At 35.1% G+C, this 19929-nt stretch overlaps 1 protein-coding gene across 3 annotated transcripts in view; it reads left to right on the plus strand.

Annotated features, from left to right (window-relative positions):
- Positions 1–336: 336 nt before the first annotated feature.
- LOC111033169 (innexin shaking-B) overlaps positions 337–19929 on the plus strand; it is a 41840-nt gene continuing 22247 nt past the window's right edge. The window contains exons 1-2 of one of the 3 annotated variants that reach the window (XM_022313784.1): positions 337–542; positions 7841–8513. In XM_022313784.1, coding sequence (XP_022169476.1) covers positions 8154–8513 — 360 coding nt within the window. In that variant the 5' untranslated portion in view covers positions 337–542; positions 7841–8153. Of the gene's footprint in view, positions 543–2148; positions 2691–7840; positions 8514–19929 lie in introns of those variants that run through there. The other 2 variants (XM_022313785.1, XM_022313783.1) reach the window with 2 other exon arrangements.

Below are 19929 nucleotides of genomic sequence, written 5' to 3' on the forward strand. Positions count from 1 at the left end.
AAAGTTTTTTAATGCAATGTTTCGATAAGCATATTCAAATTTCTCAATAAATTGACTAACCAAATTGTACTGCGGTAATTAGTATTACATATGATATAAAATTACTTATCCATAATACACAATATGTATACCTCTATCGGTAGTCATAATTTAACTTATTGAGTGTGATTGATATAAAAAATTGATTACAAATGATACCACTATTATAAATGCTTTAAAAAAAAGTTGATATTATTTTTCTAGAGCATTATGTAACACCAAAACGTTAGGTAATTTTTATAAATGATATATCTATATTATAATAATTGTATAAATATGAAATTTATTGCTGGATTTGAACATTCAATGGTTGTGCGTATATTATGATCCTACAAAGAAAAAATACTTGGAAAGTCTTACTATTTACTGTCACCTGCAACTATACCGGACCGGAATACTCATCCATATTAAGCCGCGTGTTTCGTGATTTTTGTAAAGTACTATCCGTTTAACACCGTTGAATTAGAAATCAATTTTTCGAATAAATTAAAAATAAATTCCACGTAAGTTAAATGTTGATTATTAAAATATATACCTACAAACTGTGGCTATTTGAAAACAGCTAGGGTTGTATGTGCTGTCCAGTGTCCAGAGCGTTATGGACCATGTTGTATACCCCTACACCTATATAGTTTATAATTTATACTTTCATAGGTAAGGGTAGGGCAGGGAATTTGGGATAGTTAACCTATTAACAACTTTGGAAAATCAATGATTAAAGACTAAAAGATACATTTTGGTCCACTTCAGACTTTAATCGTTTAATTTACGTTTGAGCATTTTTTGAATAAGACGTTAAAGTGTTTTCCGTGTCAAATCAAATAAAAATCAAACTTTGCCTTAAATTATTATTTCTTGGAAAAAAAACCGCAGGGATACCTTTATGATTTTGACGTAAAAATGAGACGTATTCGAGTTTTGAGTGGCGTAAAAGGAATAGCCAGGTATGGAGTGGTGCATGCATGGTGGAGTCTACGAACATTCTATCTAAATAGGAATTGTGCTTATCGTTTTCTATGTCGTTATGGTCAGAATATATTTAAAACAATTTCATATCGATATCTTAATTAAATGAAGGGTAAGAAAAAGTTGTGGTGAAACAGAATGCACTTGGAGCCTGCGTATTCACTCACGTCACCTTTTGACTTTCCCTGGTTAACAGTTCTCTGCTGAAAAACTCAGTACAAAGTGTATAGGTGTACGTTTGCCAAATTTAGAGCCTACCGGTGCAAAATTGATAAGATACGTAAAATATTTCCAAAATAGTAAATTATATAAATAAACAGAAGTAATACCAACAATGAACAAAGTTATACAATTTTTTAAACAATCAGAACTGTATAAATTAATATACATAGTTAAACTTTTGAAGAAATATAAATTGTAATTAAAAAAAAATAATATAAATACGATGACTCGATAGCGAAACGAACATAAAATCACAGCTCTGCAAGTTTATCTTCACACGAACGAACTATTGATATGACGTATCAAAACAGACGTTCAAGTGATTAACTATCAGAAATCCATAACTAATACACACATATTATACCTACGTGGCTACGTTAAATGCATACCGAACATAGGACTGTTTAAAAAACGTTTCTATTTCCTTATCGCTTCGGTTTTTGCATTCGATCCGAATGATTCGAGACATCTCGATCGTTTCAATACTTACGTAAATTAGCGAAGAGAGTGTATTTACGATACCTAATATTATAACCGTGTTTTTTTTTTTTTTGATTCAATACATCATAGTTAGTTGTACGCGCGCATCTCACACGTCTTACACAAAACGAACTTGTATAGGCGCTCCGGAGTGAGAGTCAATCGAATCGGTGAGAGACCGCAACACTCTGCACACACGCACACTATCTCGCAAACCCTATTCGAACTCACGCACTCGTATACAGACCGACACGCACACACGCACACATATACAGTCGAACTTACAGGCCGACGCGGACCGCTCGCACACTCCAACTCACACTCGCTCACAGGCCCACACGGACACACGCGGTCGGGCCGCCGACGAACGGGGCGGAGAGGAGGGCGATTTAAATATAGAACGCGTGTGTGGAGCGAATATCGCGTGCGTGTGTGGCGGGCGGCGGCGGAGACGTGGTCGCGCTCAGGGGACTCCGTCTCCGTACTTAGGCGTCTGTGCGTACGTCTACAAGTCGTGCGAGTGCCGCCGCCGTGTGTAGCCGACGACGACGACGACGACGCACAATAATATCATTACGACGAGTATAACGTCATCACGCGACATAATATGACGACCGCTGCGGCGCACGACGACAATATCGTATTATCGCCATTATTATTGAGTGTATAATATTATTTGGTATTTGGTCTTACGCGCTGGCGGATTCGAATCGGTTCGGTTTATCGCGCGAGGTCCGTGGTCGTCGCTATCCGACACTTTTCCACAGCCGTCATCGTCTTCAGCCGCCGTCGCGTCGTCTATACACAACACCGTCGTAATGTCTTGTAATACACCAGCGTGAAATTCGAGAATCGTGTCATTGTTATCCGGCGGGGCGTAAGAGCCCGTACTCGGTGTTTCGTGCGTCGGAACCGGTTTCCAAGTAAAATACACAACCCCCGAAACGTGGATTTCTCCCCGCCGTACTGCCTTACCGGAAAAAGTGAGTACCACCTATGTAATGCAATAATTATAGACTTACCTACCTTAACCAATATTGCCAAATGATCGGTATCTAAAGAGGGTAACGGTTTTTCGTCACTCGTCGTTATCGTCTCAACTCTCAGATCACATTGACCGTTCTCAAAAAGCTACTCGAATTTGGACACGTCCGATGATAATTTTCAATGATTGTAATACGTTACAATGTCGACATGGATTATACATCTAAATATATATTATAATATTCAAACTTTTCAAATGTATAACCCATTGTTACGAACCACCACCGTTTCGTCGTGTCTGACACTCTGACGATAGATGAGTGATTTTAAATCCGCTGCAGGTTGTAGGGTGAGTGGAATCTCAACATGGTTCATGAGAGGCAACGTTTAGCGGATCATCACTGAACTACATGTATAAATCGTTCAGGCCGGTTTTATATTGTTGTACCCGATTTGTATACCATTTGTGCCATACAAATTAGGTATAGAAAATATAATTAGTAAGAGGCGAAAATGATGACTTACGAGTGGCAGGACGACTCACCTCTGACCATAGATGCAACAAAATATAATTAGAAGGCAACAACATAATTTAATTAATCGTGGTATTATTGTCACTTGAACTCTTGGTTTAGTTAGTATAGAGTATAAACTATAGATATACTTATTTCTTAAGTCAAACATTTTTTAATCCATGAGGGTGTAATGAATATTTTTTTTTTGTTAATTTTACCGCTCATTATAAAGAAAATGTTTGGTACAATTTCTTTAAAAAATAGTTCAGACTTGATTTATATTTTATACATTTTTAAAATCGAATGGCTCTGTGTTCCTATGTAGGGGGTTTTCTGCAGAAAAATATGTTTAAAAAAAAATTCTTTAATTCAATTTGAAAATTAGTTTATTAATACTTGAATTAGTAATTTTTATCAAAAATAATTCCTGTCCCGTATGTTTGTTCTGTCGTTGTTTTTTTGAGTTGTTAAAGAGCACATGTTAAAGAAGTAGTTTTTTCGAAGTCTACCAAATAATAAATATTTCCAATTATACCACCTACTAGTGACAGTATAGGTACACACAGTAGTTATTTGTACGAGTTTATGTTTATAGTTTATTTTAAATCTGGTAAAAATAAATATAATATGCACTAGGGTTATTTACTGGAGTTTTTATATGTAGGTTTTTTATTCTCGTGTTTCGACATCAACGATAATAAATTATTCAATAATATTATATAAAGCTCGAAAATCGTGGAGATTAGTTTGTATCTTTACTAATTATAGTCTGTAACGAAAACTTTTTACGAAATATTAGTACGTGTCACATCAGTTTTTTATTATAATGGGTTATGATGTTTTTACAGTTAAAGTCTAAAGCATTTCTTTAATTTGGTCAATGATAGTTGTAAAAAAGTGTATTGTATGCCATTAATCCTGAACTATGCCAAAAAAATAATTTAGTGCAATTTGATACAACGATAACTATACTGCAGGTCGGAAAATTGTCACAGATAAATGACCGTTGGTTAACATGTTCGAAATAAATAACAATAATCTGTCTAGATTGTCATTTAAATCATTTTATTTTACAGTCTAAAGAAAAAGAACATGGAAGTGTGACATGATCAAAGTATTCTGTGTAATTCATTACGATTTACAATTAAGTATATATACACTAAGTCACTAACATTATTGTATTATATCGTTTCGATTTTATTAATTAATAATATTGTGTGGATTAATTAATACTGACCAATGTTCTACGCCGTATTCGCAGTGGTTCTTAATCTTTTTAAACCCAAGTCCCACGTGTTATACACAATATACATCATCACATCTTAAATTTTTTCGCATACCCTACCATTGCGTCAAATAACAAATATTTAATGCTCAAATCTAAAATTAAATAGGTACAATTATTATTTTTATTACTATTATAATTATTATGGTTTAAATATTTTAATGAGACGATTGGTGTTGCTTTGAGCGAGGCGAAAATATATTTTTCGCACAAATATAATGTCGACATGACGACATTAAAGGGATTAGAAGCTGTCAACATTGTGCGGACAACTCCCATATTTAATGTTAATATTAATTGATTTTTTTTTTTTATAAAGTGAGATTTCTTTTTGTGTACCACATGTAGAGAAACCCTGCCCTATAATCTATATCAGATTATGATACTGACGGTTTTCTCGATCATCAACGATCAATGTAATAATAAAATGTAAAATAGATTTAGTGCAGGAAATAATAAATATGTTTATCTGTGCCTACTTGTTTTTTAATCGGGTTTTCGACGGAATGAATTATAAAACAAAACACTTTTCTTTGAATAAATTACCTGAACCTTATAAGTAATCATTTTTGAACAATGTACATGTCAAAAACATACTTACCTGCAATACGTTTAATCAGTTATTTTACAGCAAACTTGTGTGTCAACTACTAAATTTATCGACCACCTTTTAATGATTAAAGTGCATTTCCCTTAAAATTCGGACAGAACATCAAGATTAAACACACTCCTTAAGTGTTATACAGGACGTATATGCTCTGGGTAAAGTTATTTTTCTAGAAAAAATAACTTATTTAAACCTCTATATAGTGGAGTGAAATAACCGTCACGGCGAGAACACCTCTGAAACCTTAACCCGAATACTGGTCGATGGTATAACGATGGTCGTAACTACACGCGCTTACAATAATATGTCGAATGTATGCATACGATAATGTCTCGACGAGGACCCTAGTCGATTAATTTACGTTTCCGTTTTAATACGCGCAGTGCGGGAAAACAGAAATAAACGCTTTCGTGCCGGTATATAATAATAATGTAGCTATATCTATACGGTTATATAAAGTCGGTCGGCGGTGGCGTTTACCGATTTTTTTATTTACTCGACGGCGTCGGCGGTGCACGTGTTAAAAGGTTTACGATAAACACCGCCGTAATGCATATTATAGTAATGACCGGACAAAAAAAAAAAAAATGGGACGAATATCGGTTGTATCGGGCCCATCGTTATTAGGCGATTCGGAAATCGAGAACGGTTTACCAAACGGTATTATTATTATTTTGTTCAGAAAGACATGATATTATAGATCAGATCGCTGGACGAGACTCTCGAGAGACTACGGTTGCCAACAGCGGCTGCAGCGGTTTTGCTCGGACTCTACTGGCCTGCAGTGTTACTGGTCCGCAGCCCCGAATTGACTTGTTAAAATTATTTTACTGCGACCATAATAATAACGAAATAATTACCGTCGTTTAGAGCCTCTGCAGAAACTGGTAATAATAATAATAATAATAATAATAATAATAATAATAATAGTAAATTAAATAAATACATAAAACGTATAAAGAATCTGTGAACGACACGCGTTGTACGTTATAATTATTATTATTATCACGTGCGTATTATATAGAGGTTGATATTTTATAATATTCCGTGTCTCGTCTCTGTGCCGCATAATCCGAAACCAGATCCGAGTCGGTCACCCCTCGCCGGTTAAACGCGTCCGTCAGGCGACGATAAAAATGGCTTCGTCTTTGCGTTTTTCTTTATTCATTTCTTTCTCATTTTACGACCTAGGGGACGAGGAATATTATATTCTTAGGGTCTCGGGCTTTTGGCGGCGGCGAGCAGACAGTCGTCATTACACTGGATAGTGCATATATATACGTTTATACGTCTTTTACACGATCGCATATGTGTATGCGATAATAATAATAATAATAATAATAATAATAATAATAATAGTAATCATATTAATATAAATATATCTTAACCCTGTTAGCAGTCACACACATATTATATATATAAAGATCCGCAAGACGTTGCCGTCTTATACGTATTTATTATTTTTATTATTATCGTCTTATCCGTCATCGTCGTCGTTATACGTTTTTTATAGGTATAAATACAACGCGCTGATAATCGTGTCGCGTGAGTCACGTGTACTTATAGAATATACATAGGTGGTGCACCTCTCCGTGCAGCCTGGGTACGTCTTCCCTACACGAGCTTATATTATATGATGTTTGTATACATATATTATATTAATTAATACGCTTGCACATATATAATAATGTCCATACGGAGTGTATGTATATACGCGACCGATTATCATAATATTAATTATCGTAAGATGTTCTACGATTATTTTTCAAAGTCTTCTTGGTCCGTCGCAAAGGCCGACTTCAAGGTACATGATAATTCGTCTAATTGGAAACGCGAGCACGAACGGATTACGAAACGGCGAGCGCTCAAATTTGAATCGGCCGAGCGAATAACTATATATTACAAATGGTCGTCGGCGGCTCGTTTACAACCGATCGCGGTGGTGCGCTGTGAGGAAATTTGCGAGTTTTGCTCAGACATTATATTATTTTTCTCCAACTTAAATGACGTAAGCTGCAATACGAGTGTGTATATCATAATAATAATAATATCATGCGATATGTCGGGCCCGCGCAAACAGATATTCGTTTCCTCCGACTTGTAGGTATGTCGTCTCCGCGGCACCTCACCCATATATCCATGTTAAATATTATCATAGCGACACGCGCCGCACGTTAGGCGAACACGGGTGAGTACTTGGGCGTGTTAACGCACCGGAAACACAATATCCACCGCGTGTAGGCATCATATAATACATCATGGCGCGCGAAGATCGATCACGAGACGTATAGGTACGTTTTCTTATATAGGGTTACGCAAAATCGTCGTCGTATGGTATGTAAACGATACCTATTAATATTATGCTGTCGAACGCGTGTGCGATATTTGGGAGAGCTACTTTTTGCACTTATGACGCAGTCTTAGAGCGGACGGGATAGGGTCGGTCAGCTCCACATTGCAATTTTTTTTTGAAATTTGAATCCAAGTATACGTCAATGGCGAGATTGGCCACCTGATCATTTGCGAGGCTATCGGTTTAAACGGCCACCCCTCGGTGAATTATTTTTTCGATCCTTTTTTAACACGTGGTTCGTGGGGTAGGTTGTTGTTCTTGATTTGAACCAGCGTTTTATAACAAAGATGATTTCATCAATTTTTCTCAATTCTTTTCTCGTCGTAAAACCAAAAAATACGTCATTGTTTAACGTAATATGCTAATGACACGCGGCGTTTCGTTCACAGGTGTCTGCCGGAGGAACACCAAGAAGGAGCGGCACTGTGCCGGGGGTCGGAGGACGACGACGATCACCGCGGTAGCGACAGCGATAGCGATAGAAGCACCGCTGTCACCACCATCACCACCACTAGCAGCAACAACAACAACGCCGCAGTGGCCACTATGATGTCGGCCGCTAGTGCGGTCGGCGGCGGCCGTCTGCTGGTCGTTTTCGACGTGGATGGCGCCGACAGCGACAGCTGACAGCCCGGACGATTGCGACCGGTGCGGGAATGCGGCGGTGCTTACGGATGGGGTGTCCCGCCGGCCCGGTACGCCATGCTTGACGTGTTCCGGGGCCTGAAGAGCCTGGTGAAAATCAGCCACGTGCACATCGACTCGCCCGTGTTACGACTCCACTACAGCCTAACCGTGATGCTGTTGTCCGCGTTCAGCCTGATCGTCACCACCCGGCAGTACGTCGGCAACCCGATCGACTGCGTGCACACCAAGGACATACCCGAGGACGTGCTCAACACGTACTGCTGGATACACTCTACGTACACCATCAAGGAGGCGTTCAAGAAGAAGGTGGGCGTCGCCGTCCCGTACCCAGGCGTGGACAACACCCGCGGCAAGGCGGACGACCGCAAAACTTACGGCTACTACCAGTGGGTGTGCTTCTGCCTCTTTTTCCAGGTAAGGACACCACCACGTGGCTGCTTCCACATTTTATCCCCGCCGCCTTTCGTTTGATATCATTATACAATATTATCGATATGTTGGTTGGCACCACATGATCGCCAGCGTCTAATAAATGACGACAATATGATATTGTGTTAATATGCGTTCTTCGTGGCAGAACCGAAATTCGTTGTTTCGGCAGAAAAGAATAATATTCACTCATGGGCTCTCTGCTCTTACGTAATATTATAAATTATAATATGTCTTCAGCAGCATCCATAGTCGGTCCGTCTAGTCGTGATACAGGGTATATGGCCATAAAGGTGATTCCTGCAGAACTATGCAGGCCAGTAGACTAGACTAGATTTGTTTTAATTTTATATTTAATGAAATGTGTGGACCTTGATGGGTTTTACTCACTCTCCATTGAAGTCATCACTAATATAAGAAATATAATCAATAAACCTACACGACTACATATTTTGTAGAAATCATGATCATATAACGTCATTAGCCATATTATGGGGCATATTATATTTATTGCATAAATACGGCTGATGCGGGATGTTCAAACACAAAAAACACCCACATGGATATAGGCCCCTGGTTGCACTATACGATGTTCTTCCCCAATGCAGTTCCTTTTCTGTTTTACTAGAAGCGTTGTCCTTGTCCGGTATGTTTATTCATTTTCAAATTAATTTACTGCTCTAAACCAATCAATATGGTATTTTTATATTAATATAATATTGTATAGGTAATGTATATAAGAGTAACATTAGATGAATATTGGTGTTTAATATTCTGTAAATCTAATAAATTTCCATATTATATATTACATACATACATATTATGTTGTGTGAGGTGTGAAGGGGGTGGGCGAGTGGAAAAGGAATGAGGATTGGATTAAAATCTGGTTTGGGTACGTTCCCCAATCACTCTACTAAACATAAGTATATATATAGGATTTAGGAAGATATTTATATCAGAGTAGAGGTGTGCACACCGTGGGAATATTAATGCAGACGTATGAAAATCGCCTGATCGGACGTCATCGTGTACAAAATTATCTCGAACTCGTACGTCCGTATTGGCGACAGAAAGTGTTTTTCTATATCCTATTTGCCATAGCACCGGCATTCCGTCTTATTAGTTAACATATTGTTTTCTCACGGAAGGACGTTGCAGTGACAAGCACCGTGGGCAGTTTCTGCGCACTACCGATGAGGGTGAGAAAATTATTTCCGCTTAGGAGCTCTGTTATCACATTATTAAACAGTAATCGTTGATCGATGATAACGTCCGGATAGGCTACCTGTATATAAGTGACACGCGATTCCTTCTGTCCGTTTCTAATTACTATGACGTGCAATTCGTCATGCCGCTGTCACCGCTTATTTCCTTGTAAATAGAAAGAAAAATAAACGCACAATAAATTTGTGTCCGTTTAAGGTGTATACGTCAAACTATTTTAATGTCTATCATATAATAATATTATATGCACTCGTTACGTGGCGCATTTTCGTACAATATTTGTCTATATGTTTAGCGGCGAAACTCGTGTTTCGTATACATCGCGTATCAGTCGTAACGTTTAAATATAGTAATTTTCGATGGTTATAACCTCAGTAAAAAAAAAGGAGAAAAAGTTAAAATAATAGTAAATAAATAAATAAATAAGTAAATAGCTGAAAAAAAGCCTAAGAAAACTCTCGACCACACATAAGTAAACTCGTAAAACGTCGACCCGCGCAACCGACGTAATCGGTCGTAAATCGTGTGAATTCCAAACAAATAATCTCATCGCGGGCTATAACAATAATAATAATAAGTACACTAAAATGTTGTTTGGCTTGACACGATGACTTCAAGCTCCTCGTCGGAACTCGGAACAATCATCGCTACACGAATGCACAACAATATAATGTGTGGCCTAAGAGCTTAAAAAACGGGCGTTGTTTTTAAAATAAAAATATTATATTATAATATTATAATCACGCGTGACAAACCGAATTCGTTTCTCGATATTATGTATTATTATTATACAAACTTAAATAAATATATATATATACATTATACATATTATAGTGCCAGCCTAGAGTTATCAATGACTTGTTACGATACTTTACGATTTGCTATTATAATTATTAGAGATACGATTAGATTAATAACATGAAATATTATGTACATTTAATATATCAACTTATTTTTTTCCGTCACAACGAAACGTTAAAATATGCTTTTTAATTGCATCATAAAAACATTTTACTGCCATAATAACGTGTATATGTATATAATGTTTATTGCCGCGAATGTTGTGCTTTTACATTATTTGAACATCGATTGCTTTTTTACATTTTTAGGTTTCTCAAACACGTGTTTGATTGATGTATTGACGTATATGTTTCATAATATACATATATATTGTTATTATTATTATTTATTACTAAACTATATTATAATATAGTAAAACTTCCATATGATGGTCATTGAAGGGACAGGAAATAATAACAGCTATACAGAGTACATGCACATTTTAGAAAAAAGATGCAAAGTAAATACGAAAAAATGTCATTCATAATAATTAAATTTACTCCATACTGAACTAGTTTTTTTAAAAAAAAAATTAAAAAATTAGAAAAAAAAAAAAAAAACAAAAAAAAAAAAAATAAAATTTAAATAGAAAAAAAAAAAAAAAGGAAAAAATAAAAAAAAAAATAAAAAAAAAAATAAAAAACAAAAAAAAAGAAAAAAAAAAAAAAAAAAATTTTTTAATTTAATTAAAAAAATTTAAAAAACAAAAAAAAAAAATAAAAAAAGAAAAAAAAAAAAAAAATAAAAATTAAAAATTAAAAAAAATAAAAAAAAAAAAAAAACCCGAAAAGAATTAAACATTTGTAGATTCATTATTAATCGAGTAGGATTCACACCTTTATAATACAAGCCACCTTATATTTATCCATGTAGTTTTAGACATGCTGTACCCATTTTTTAATTTATCAATAATGAAGTTTTTCAAATTCTGGTTTTAAGAATTATTTAAGTGCCTACACTTAAAGGGCATAATACAATTTTAAATATTTATAGGTACATATATTTTACTCTGTGGCGATACAAACTTATGGCGATAACAAATTTTAAACGATCACCATATTTTGTCGTCACTTTATATACTAAGGATAATATGATAAAAGGATAAATATAAGTACATGTTATTAAATATAATATTTAGGATAATATTATAGGATGATACATAATATAATATACTGGTTGTAGGCTATAGCCTTATTATAGGTATAATATTCATATAGCCATTGTGTCTTACTAATTTTATACTAAATTATAAAGCACAGACTATTGTTATTTTATACTCTCGCGGTAACAGTAATCGCTGGGAGATGCAATTGTAGTATTTGTGCAAAAAATGAAATTGAGTTTTTTTAATGTATAATGTAATTAACACGTGCCCAAAGATGACGTGGTGATGTTTTTCTCCGTTCAATCTGCAGAAACGAAAATTCCTCAGGTAAATTGCTGCCGACGTGTTGGTCGGTAATTATACCTATTTATTATATATATATATATATATATAATATAACAATAATAATAGTTTCTCGTCAAAATATGATTGGGAGGTATACGTGTACCTCTTATAATGTTATTGTGTTTAAAACTGGGTAACTACTATATGTATGTATCATATTATATACAATGCATAATATGTATTATACACATACACCCGTAGTATGCCAGTAAGTCTTTCGGATGAAGTTCATTATTTTAAATCGCGCAAAGTCGTACCGTGAAATTAAGTAATTTTGTTACAATGTCTGCACCGTCACAATATTATTGTCATAATTATTATTATTTGCATGTGTCGCTAAGATACGCTTAGTGGTACAAAATTATTATTGCGTTTAATCAAAAACCAAAACTACTCGCCAAACCGTCGACCTTGGTTTGTCAAAGAAAGCAACTGTTCATTATAATATATTATAGTGTTGATATATTATATTGTCTTAAGGACGACATTAGTATAATACGTGTAACGACATCAAATTGAACATTTTTAAGACCATAATGAGCAATAACTCATGACGAATTTTCGATACTAAATAATATATCATTAAACCCCCTTGTAGACGATTAAGTATTAATCGGCGTTTCGACGCATATTAGTCGTTTAAACAGTGCTTAGGTACCTAAAATATTATAAGTAGTTGTTGCCTGAAACGTTCATGTTAAATCTACATTTTTTCGTCCTCACAATAATTTTTTTTCTCGTTGTATAACCGACAAAACAACGAGACACGTCATGTGCTCCGATGTTTATGGGTACCTACATAATTATATACCACACTATTGTCTTTTATAACGTGTTATTGTTTTATCGATTTATCCGATCAATTTGTGTGCATATAAATATACCAGGATTAACAAGAGCTTAAGAGAAGACCACATTATAGTCAGATCAGTCTAAAGAATTGCATTTATGAGCAGGCATACTAGACCTCCAGTCGCACGAATTTAAGCACTGTTGTTTTTGATCATCAGGTTTAAAACACCAATTTGTATATAGTTATATATGGTGTTATGTGATGTATATGTGTCAAATTTTGGCGAAAACCATTCACAAAAAAGTGGACATTTGCTCATGAACAATTTGATAGCAAGAGACCAATAGGACACTAAAGTTTGATAGTTGTCTGTATCCTAATAGGTATTCCTGTTGATTTATTATTATTCATTGCATATTTCGGACTATTAGTATTTTGTCCTATTTTAAAATCTTATTTTTTCTGCAATTGCCTTTGTATGGTATATCTCTTGGAGAAAATCATGTTCGCCCGAAAGTAACCTTTGGTCCTAACTCCAGTACCTATATCTAGTCCTCTTCTTCTGCACCCACTCTCACCCCCAACAATCACGTATGCAATTCTGCCTCGTCGTGTTCCGTTACGATCGTAACGTGGTATGTAATGATCGTAACGATAATAATAATAAAAAAAAAAACAATGATGACGTATCGACACGATTTGAATAAATTCGCGTGCTGCATCAAACGCGTTTTCAAATATATTATATGCGGTGGAAAAAAATAAACGCGGCGTCCGCGGGAGTGGAGGAATGTGCCACCTGGTAAAGATCATCGCACGTGCGGTTGAAAAACGATACCATATATACCTACACTGAGGTCCGCGTTTGGCCGGCGGCCACCGGAACAGCCGTTTAAAACCCATCACCTCTCCACCTCCATTTTTTTACACGCAAGCGCGCACCGTTCTTTTTTTTTTAGTTTTCGTTTTAATTTTTTTTATTATTATTATTTTTATTTTTTGGACAATGCGATTTACGTGCCGGTTACGTCTAAAAATAATATCGACTTTAAACGTCAGGGACGTGCTGAATAAACGGACGGCGGGGGTGGGGGTTATAGGGCTGACGTATGTTGCGCTATACGCGTTACGCTCTTAAACACGACCATTATTATTAGGTACCTATAATATTATTATTTATACCACATTACTACCTGCCATAGTAGCTATATACGATACCGATTAACATCAAAATGGCCGCTCCACACGGCGTTAACGTCTGGTTTCAGATGCTACCCGAACAATACCATATTATGGTAGTTTATCATTTATTTTATATGATTATAAGTTCGTATTGATAATATGTTGCAGTAAAACATTATCATAATATTTGCAGCGTTTTGGAAGCTCGCTCACAAACGTCATTGACGCAACTATTTTCAATCTATAACGCTGCTACGCTAGATGTTTTTCGAATTTCGTACTATACCGCGGTTATACAGCTATTAAATTAAAATCGTATGTGATAAAGATGTTTAAAAATAAAATTGCGCTTCTAAATTGTTGATACGTCATCAGATTTAGACCCCAGCTAGTTATACACTTCACAGTGGGAAGGACGGAAAAATTGTTGGTTCCCTCCACGGAACGAATACGCAATTAATATGTACATATGAATGTGGTATGTAGTGCAATGGCGCCGTCGAATATTTGGCACAGACAACACTTAAATTAATTACTATAAATTAGAAAATGTCGCCTTATAGAAATCATAAAAAATAAAATAAATTGTTTTTGTTTGTATTTATATGATGCGTTGTATACCAATTGCAAAAAGTTCATATTTTTTTATGTGAACAACCTATCGTATGTGTCAGGTGAGATCGGCTGTTAACTCAGTGACTCTCGCAACAAGCGAAACATCTAATACGTCTTTTGAAATAAAGAACAGTTTTTCTTGAACAATTCTGAATATTTTGATTACGCCATCGTGTTTATTTCCGTTAATAAACTGTATCTTTTTAATTTTCATGCATATTTTCTGTACACAATAATATTTCAATGTTTCACATCGGCCAGGCGACCTCTCACTTTTTTAACTTTGGCAGGTATTTTGTGGAGAGGTCGTTTTTTGATTTTCTCGAGCGTCCAAAAAAATTGATTTATTTGACTTAACACAAGTGCGAGAAAAAAAAATACACGTTTCAATGATTGACGATCGATATACGTTGGTAGTATACTTAATATTGTAGTGTTGGAATATAAATCTTTCGCATGCTTCCATCAAATAAGTTAAATCTATTCTCGACGAGTATTGTTTTAAAATCATATTTGTATTATATTAATACTGTTTCCACGTCACGCCATATTCGATATCATGTGGCAGCCTCCAAAGTTCAACGAAACGAAACAGTGACATTTTAATTCAGAAATTCACGGGATGATTCGATAAGCTAAAGATTATCTTCGGTCGTAAATAAAAGAGTAGCGGTTGAAATATTGTTTTCGGATGAGATCTTTCGATCTAACGTTATCCCATTATTATAATTTAGTATAATATCATACCGTAATCGTTCGCGACACCCGCGGTGTACATTTACATTGGATTTTTGTGCATACCTAGTATTACCACCTACATATTATTATTAAATTACAAATTATATTGTCGTACGCAGACGACGGCCAGACGTACACGCGGTTTGATCGTATTTATACAATACGTGAATGATTGTTTGTAATGCATTATGTAAATCATTTTTTTTGTGACTGCTTCATAAACCTAAGTAGATACTAGATATTTTACAGTTGTCTTTTTTTAATAGTAAATATTTTTGACACTAGGCACGGTGTAACATGGTCGAGTTATGACAGATGTTATACAGTGACTCACAATCTACAAATAATTGTATACAAAATAAATATTATCGTATAATAACTAATAATAAGTGTGTCTAAAATTATGTCTTCGCCGAAAATGATTTACATACTATTTGCTAATTATGAGTCACTTCCATTAAAGTCGTATAGTACGTACGGGTACGACACGAGTTATTCGATTGCACATTTACACCCACTACACTCTACAGTGCGGGTCCGTACTCTACAACTTTTTTTTAGTGAATATGCGAACGAAAGCACCCCACGTGTATATTATGATATCATGTGCGAGTAGGTCCGCTGTGTTTAAAAGCTAACGAGAATTTCTCATAGTATAAAATAATGATGTTATTTTATTGCTAATTTGTGCATACAATAACGGGCTATATTGCCAGTACAAATAATAAATATTTGTATTACGTATGTAAGACTAATGACGAAGTCTAATCCTAAATTCGTCCTCGGTGTCTTTAAATAGCATATCATACTATTCTAATAAAATACGATAGTTATACCTAGTTAAAATTTAAAATTGTTAAACTGAATTAAAAAAATAATACTCGATCTTAATATATTCCTCAGAGGCCTCCTCGTCTTGTCACATCAACATATTATATTGTAAGTCGCAAACTATAAATACATTATTTTGGGCCCACCTTTCATGTCGCAGTTAAACCTATTAAATACCTATAAGGAAAATAATCGATAGGTATTCCCTATAAGTATGGTAATCTAACTAATTATTTGTTATCCGTTCCTTTGAGAATAAAACAATTATAATGTATCATATATTATTTTTGCGTTTGTACATTATAATAGATCTTATTACTCAATTCAACATTTCAACACAATGTAATATCTGCGCTAAGACTGTGAGGGAGGTGCGCCAAACACATACGAGATGCGTATGCTAGTCATTTTTTCTTTTGGAGGGGCAACTCACTCCTCCCCAGTCCCCAGTGAAATTACAAAATTTTACTGGATGATTAATTGCAGATTCGTAGAACTAGTATAGTTAAATAATGAGTACGAAAATAGCGTATAGTTGACCAATAATATTGAATAATACATAAGACTTACGTTCCGACGTTAACGTCGATCAGATCGTGTAGACCTACAACACATTACACAGATGTAATATCATACATGAACTTAAGAACCATACCAGCGTGGTTGTGTGCACTCGTTTAGTCGCACATTGACCGAAACGATTTGTTCGATCGGAACGATTTGAACTCCCGAAACTCGTTTTAATGTAATTTAATATTGTATCGATACACAAATTGTAATATTTTTATACCATACCATCTTAACCACTGCCTCTGCAGCAGTTGTATGCGTACGAACCGATCGCGATTGATTTGTAACAACAATGATGACGATGATGATGATGATGACGATAATAATAACAATAATACTATTTCGTTTCGAAGGAATTTGCACACGCGACGAACGCGCCGTAGTCACAATGACATATATATAACTTATTTTTTTGACGAAAAAAAAATTCGAAACCCGTGCGATGATAATCGACCGAGTACGTTTACCGGGCGAGCCTGAGCGTGGACCTAACATGTATAATGATAACAATAACAACAATGATAACGGTATTGAGTACATTTTAAACGTGTCCTAGACCCTAGTCAATGATACATCACATTATTATTATTATTATTATGTCCTCCTCCCGGTCCGACATTGTTTCGGGTTTGAAAGGTTAATCGCGTTCGGGCGTTGTTGTTGGTATGCCCGTATGCGTTACGATTTTGCGATAATGTATTATTAAAATAATTTATAATATTACAGGTCGTGCCACGTACATATTATTATTCTTATTGCGCTTAATTCGTATACAACCGGAGGCTGGACGAGTCACCTTTCCTCGTTTTAATTAGCGCATTCAAGTCAGGTCGGCCTATAAAATAAATACCTAGTCAAAATTGACTTTATTAATATTTAAATATCGCACTTTTAGAAAGTAAGTATGCACATCGACATTCGACTTTGTCGTACAGTGTTATCGTTTAACATTAACAGTGCAATTAGGTTGGACGGAAGAGGCGGGGTTGGTCTTATTGTGAGGCTCGCCGTCATTATCATCCGGCCGAGGGTGTAGGAGCCGACACTTTTTTAGCTTTTTAGTACAACAAAACACGCTTCGGGCACAGATTAAATTTAATTGTATTTAATCTGTGCTTCGGGCTTGAAATAGTTGGATTTCAATAATTTTATTTTTTATTTGAAAGATGACGTTGTTATACATGCCTTTCCAGACTTCGATTTAGGAAACTGTATTTTCAGAGATTGTAAAGAACATTTTTGAATGTTTTAAAGTGTATTTTCCCATCATTATTCAAAGTTTAATAAACTGAGTCCCAATGTGACCTATATAAATTTTTCTTCTTCCAAATAATAATAGAAGAAAAAATTATCAAAATCTGACTATTCTATAAGGCGTGATTGTTTTTTCATTGTAAAGTCGTTTTAGACGGTTCAAATGGTTTTATTTTATTTATTCTTTACGGCTTGTTGCTTGGCCGCCGCCGACTTGTTAAACAAATTATGTACATAATATTACTTACAACACTTTTTTCATCTAATTAAATGTTAAATATTATTTTTCTCTCAGCAGGATAAAAATAAACCGGGTCTTGTACAGTACCTACATGTATGCACTATACAGTGCATCATAAAAAAGTCACTGCATAGTAAGGTTAAAAGTCTTGGGAAAAAACTTAACTTTCAAACTCGAGTAATGCACTAAAAGTGCAGCCGTGTTAACAAACTCACATTGGCGCTGTCGTAGGTTAAAGTTTTTGTTGCGGCGGTCAATACAAGTTTTCAAGATGTTACTACACTATTTTTTTTTATATATAAATCTTTTATTTGATTCGTCGTGTCTGCAACTACTCTCGCATTTTTTACTGCATATTATTATTATTATTTTGAGTGTATGTAAAATATTACACACGCCTACTATAATTATCCATACCTATGCGATATAAGATGTTATATTTGAGTCTTATCCACCAATGCTTGTCTCATCTGATTTCTTCGAACTGCATAAACCAACTGATTCGTCTGTAATTTTAATTTAGTTTTCATATATCACTTACCAGCTGCCAAAGGTGGAGATTTGGGATAAGGGTTTTGGGATTTTTGCTTTTTTTAATTCCTAAAAATATTTATTAGAAAAATCCTTTGAAAAAAAAAAATAATAATAATAATTTTGATGGGTACTTGATTATCGTAGTAACTTTATATTTGGCAATTGTTAAGGCACTAGGAGGAAATTATAGGTCAAAGGGCTTTTTTTATATTCATTTAGAATCAATGCATAAACTGTTTAGGCTGCTTTTGATACAAAATATTATATAATGTAGATATTAAAAATTGAACAATCATGGGTGAAGTAATTTACTCATAAACTACTGTTGGAAGATTGTCTTTCCTATAATCTGTATTAGGTACTAGTGTTTTTATTTAAGTCTACATATTTTGACATTTTTTCGTCTGTCGTTATCGAAATATTAAGTCCAAAATAAATTCGGGTAACAATAAAACTAGTAAGGCTGTCAAATGGCAAGCTCCTTTCAAATATTTGATCGGATCTCCACCCATATGTGATATGAACTCTGTACCGTCAATCATTATAATATTATAATAATGGCGTGTATTTAAGAGTTGGCGTACGCTGTACAACAAAGATATTTCACAAAACTCGTTATATTTTAATATGCGACCCGAACCATTGATAAAATAATAAATAATAATATATTATTGTTGTTGTAATCGCGTGGACCGGTTTCGAATGTTTTTTACACGTCCGCTCAAACGCCACCGCGTTGCATTCGTCACAATAATGATAAAATACGAAAACAAACGGTTCACGCCCGCTGTCGGACCAGCGAATTAAGTAGTTATAGTTAGCTGCAGCTATGTAATTTTTTTCATGTACTCGGATTGCGTAATACGCACGCGCGAATAAGTTGCCGTCTTACTCGTATACACAGTCTCTCGCTCCTTCTCCAGCACGATCCCTCGGTCGAGAGTTTTAATTTTTCGGTTAATGGGGGGGGGGAGGGGTCAATAATACATTAAATCAAGTAAATTACTAAACAAAACACAATCCATTGTTTATTTTAGGCAATTTATATTTAGACCGCCGACTCGGGTCCCAGTCCGAATTATTGTGTGTGTGTGAGTGTGTGTGCGTGAACAATATTCTGAAACTGCAG

The sequence above is a fragment of the Myzus persicae genome, unplaced genomic scaffold (genome assembly GCF_001856785.1).
Source record: "Myzus persicae strain clone G006 unplaced genomic scaffold, MPER_G0061.0, whole genome shotgun sequence".
Lineage (NCBI taxonomy): Eukaryota > Metazoa > Arthropoda > Insecta > Hemiptera > Aphididae > Myzus > Myzus persicae.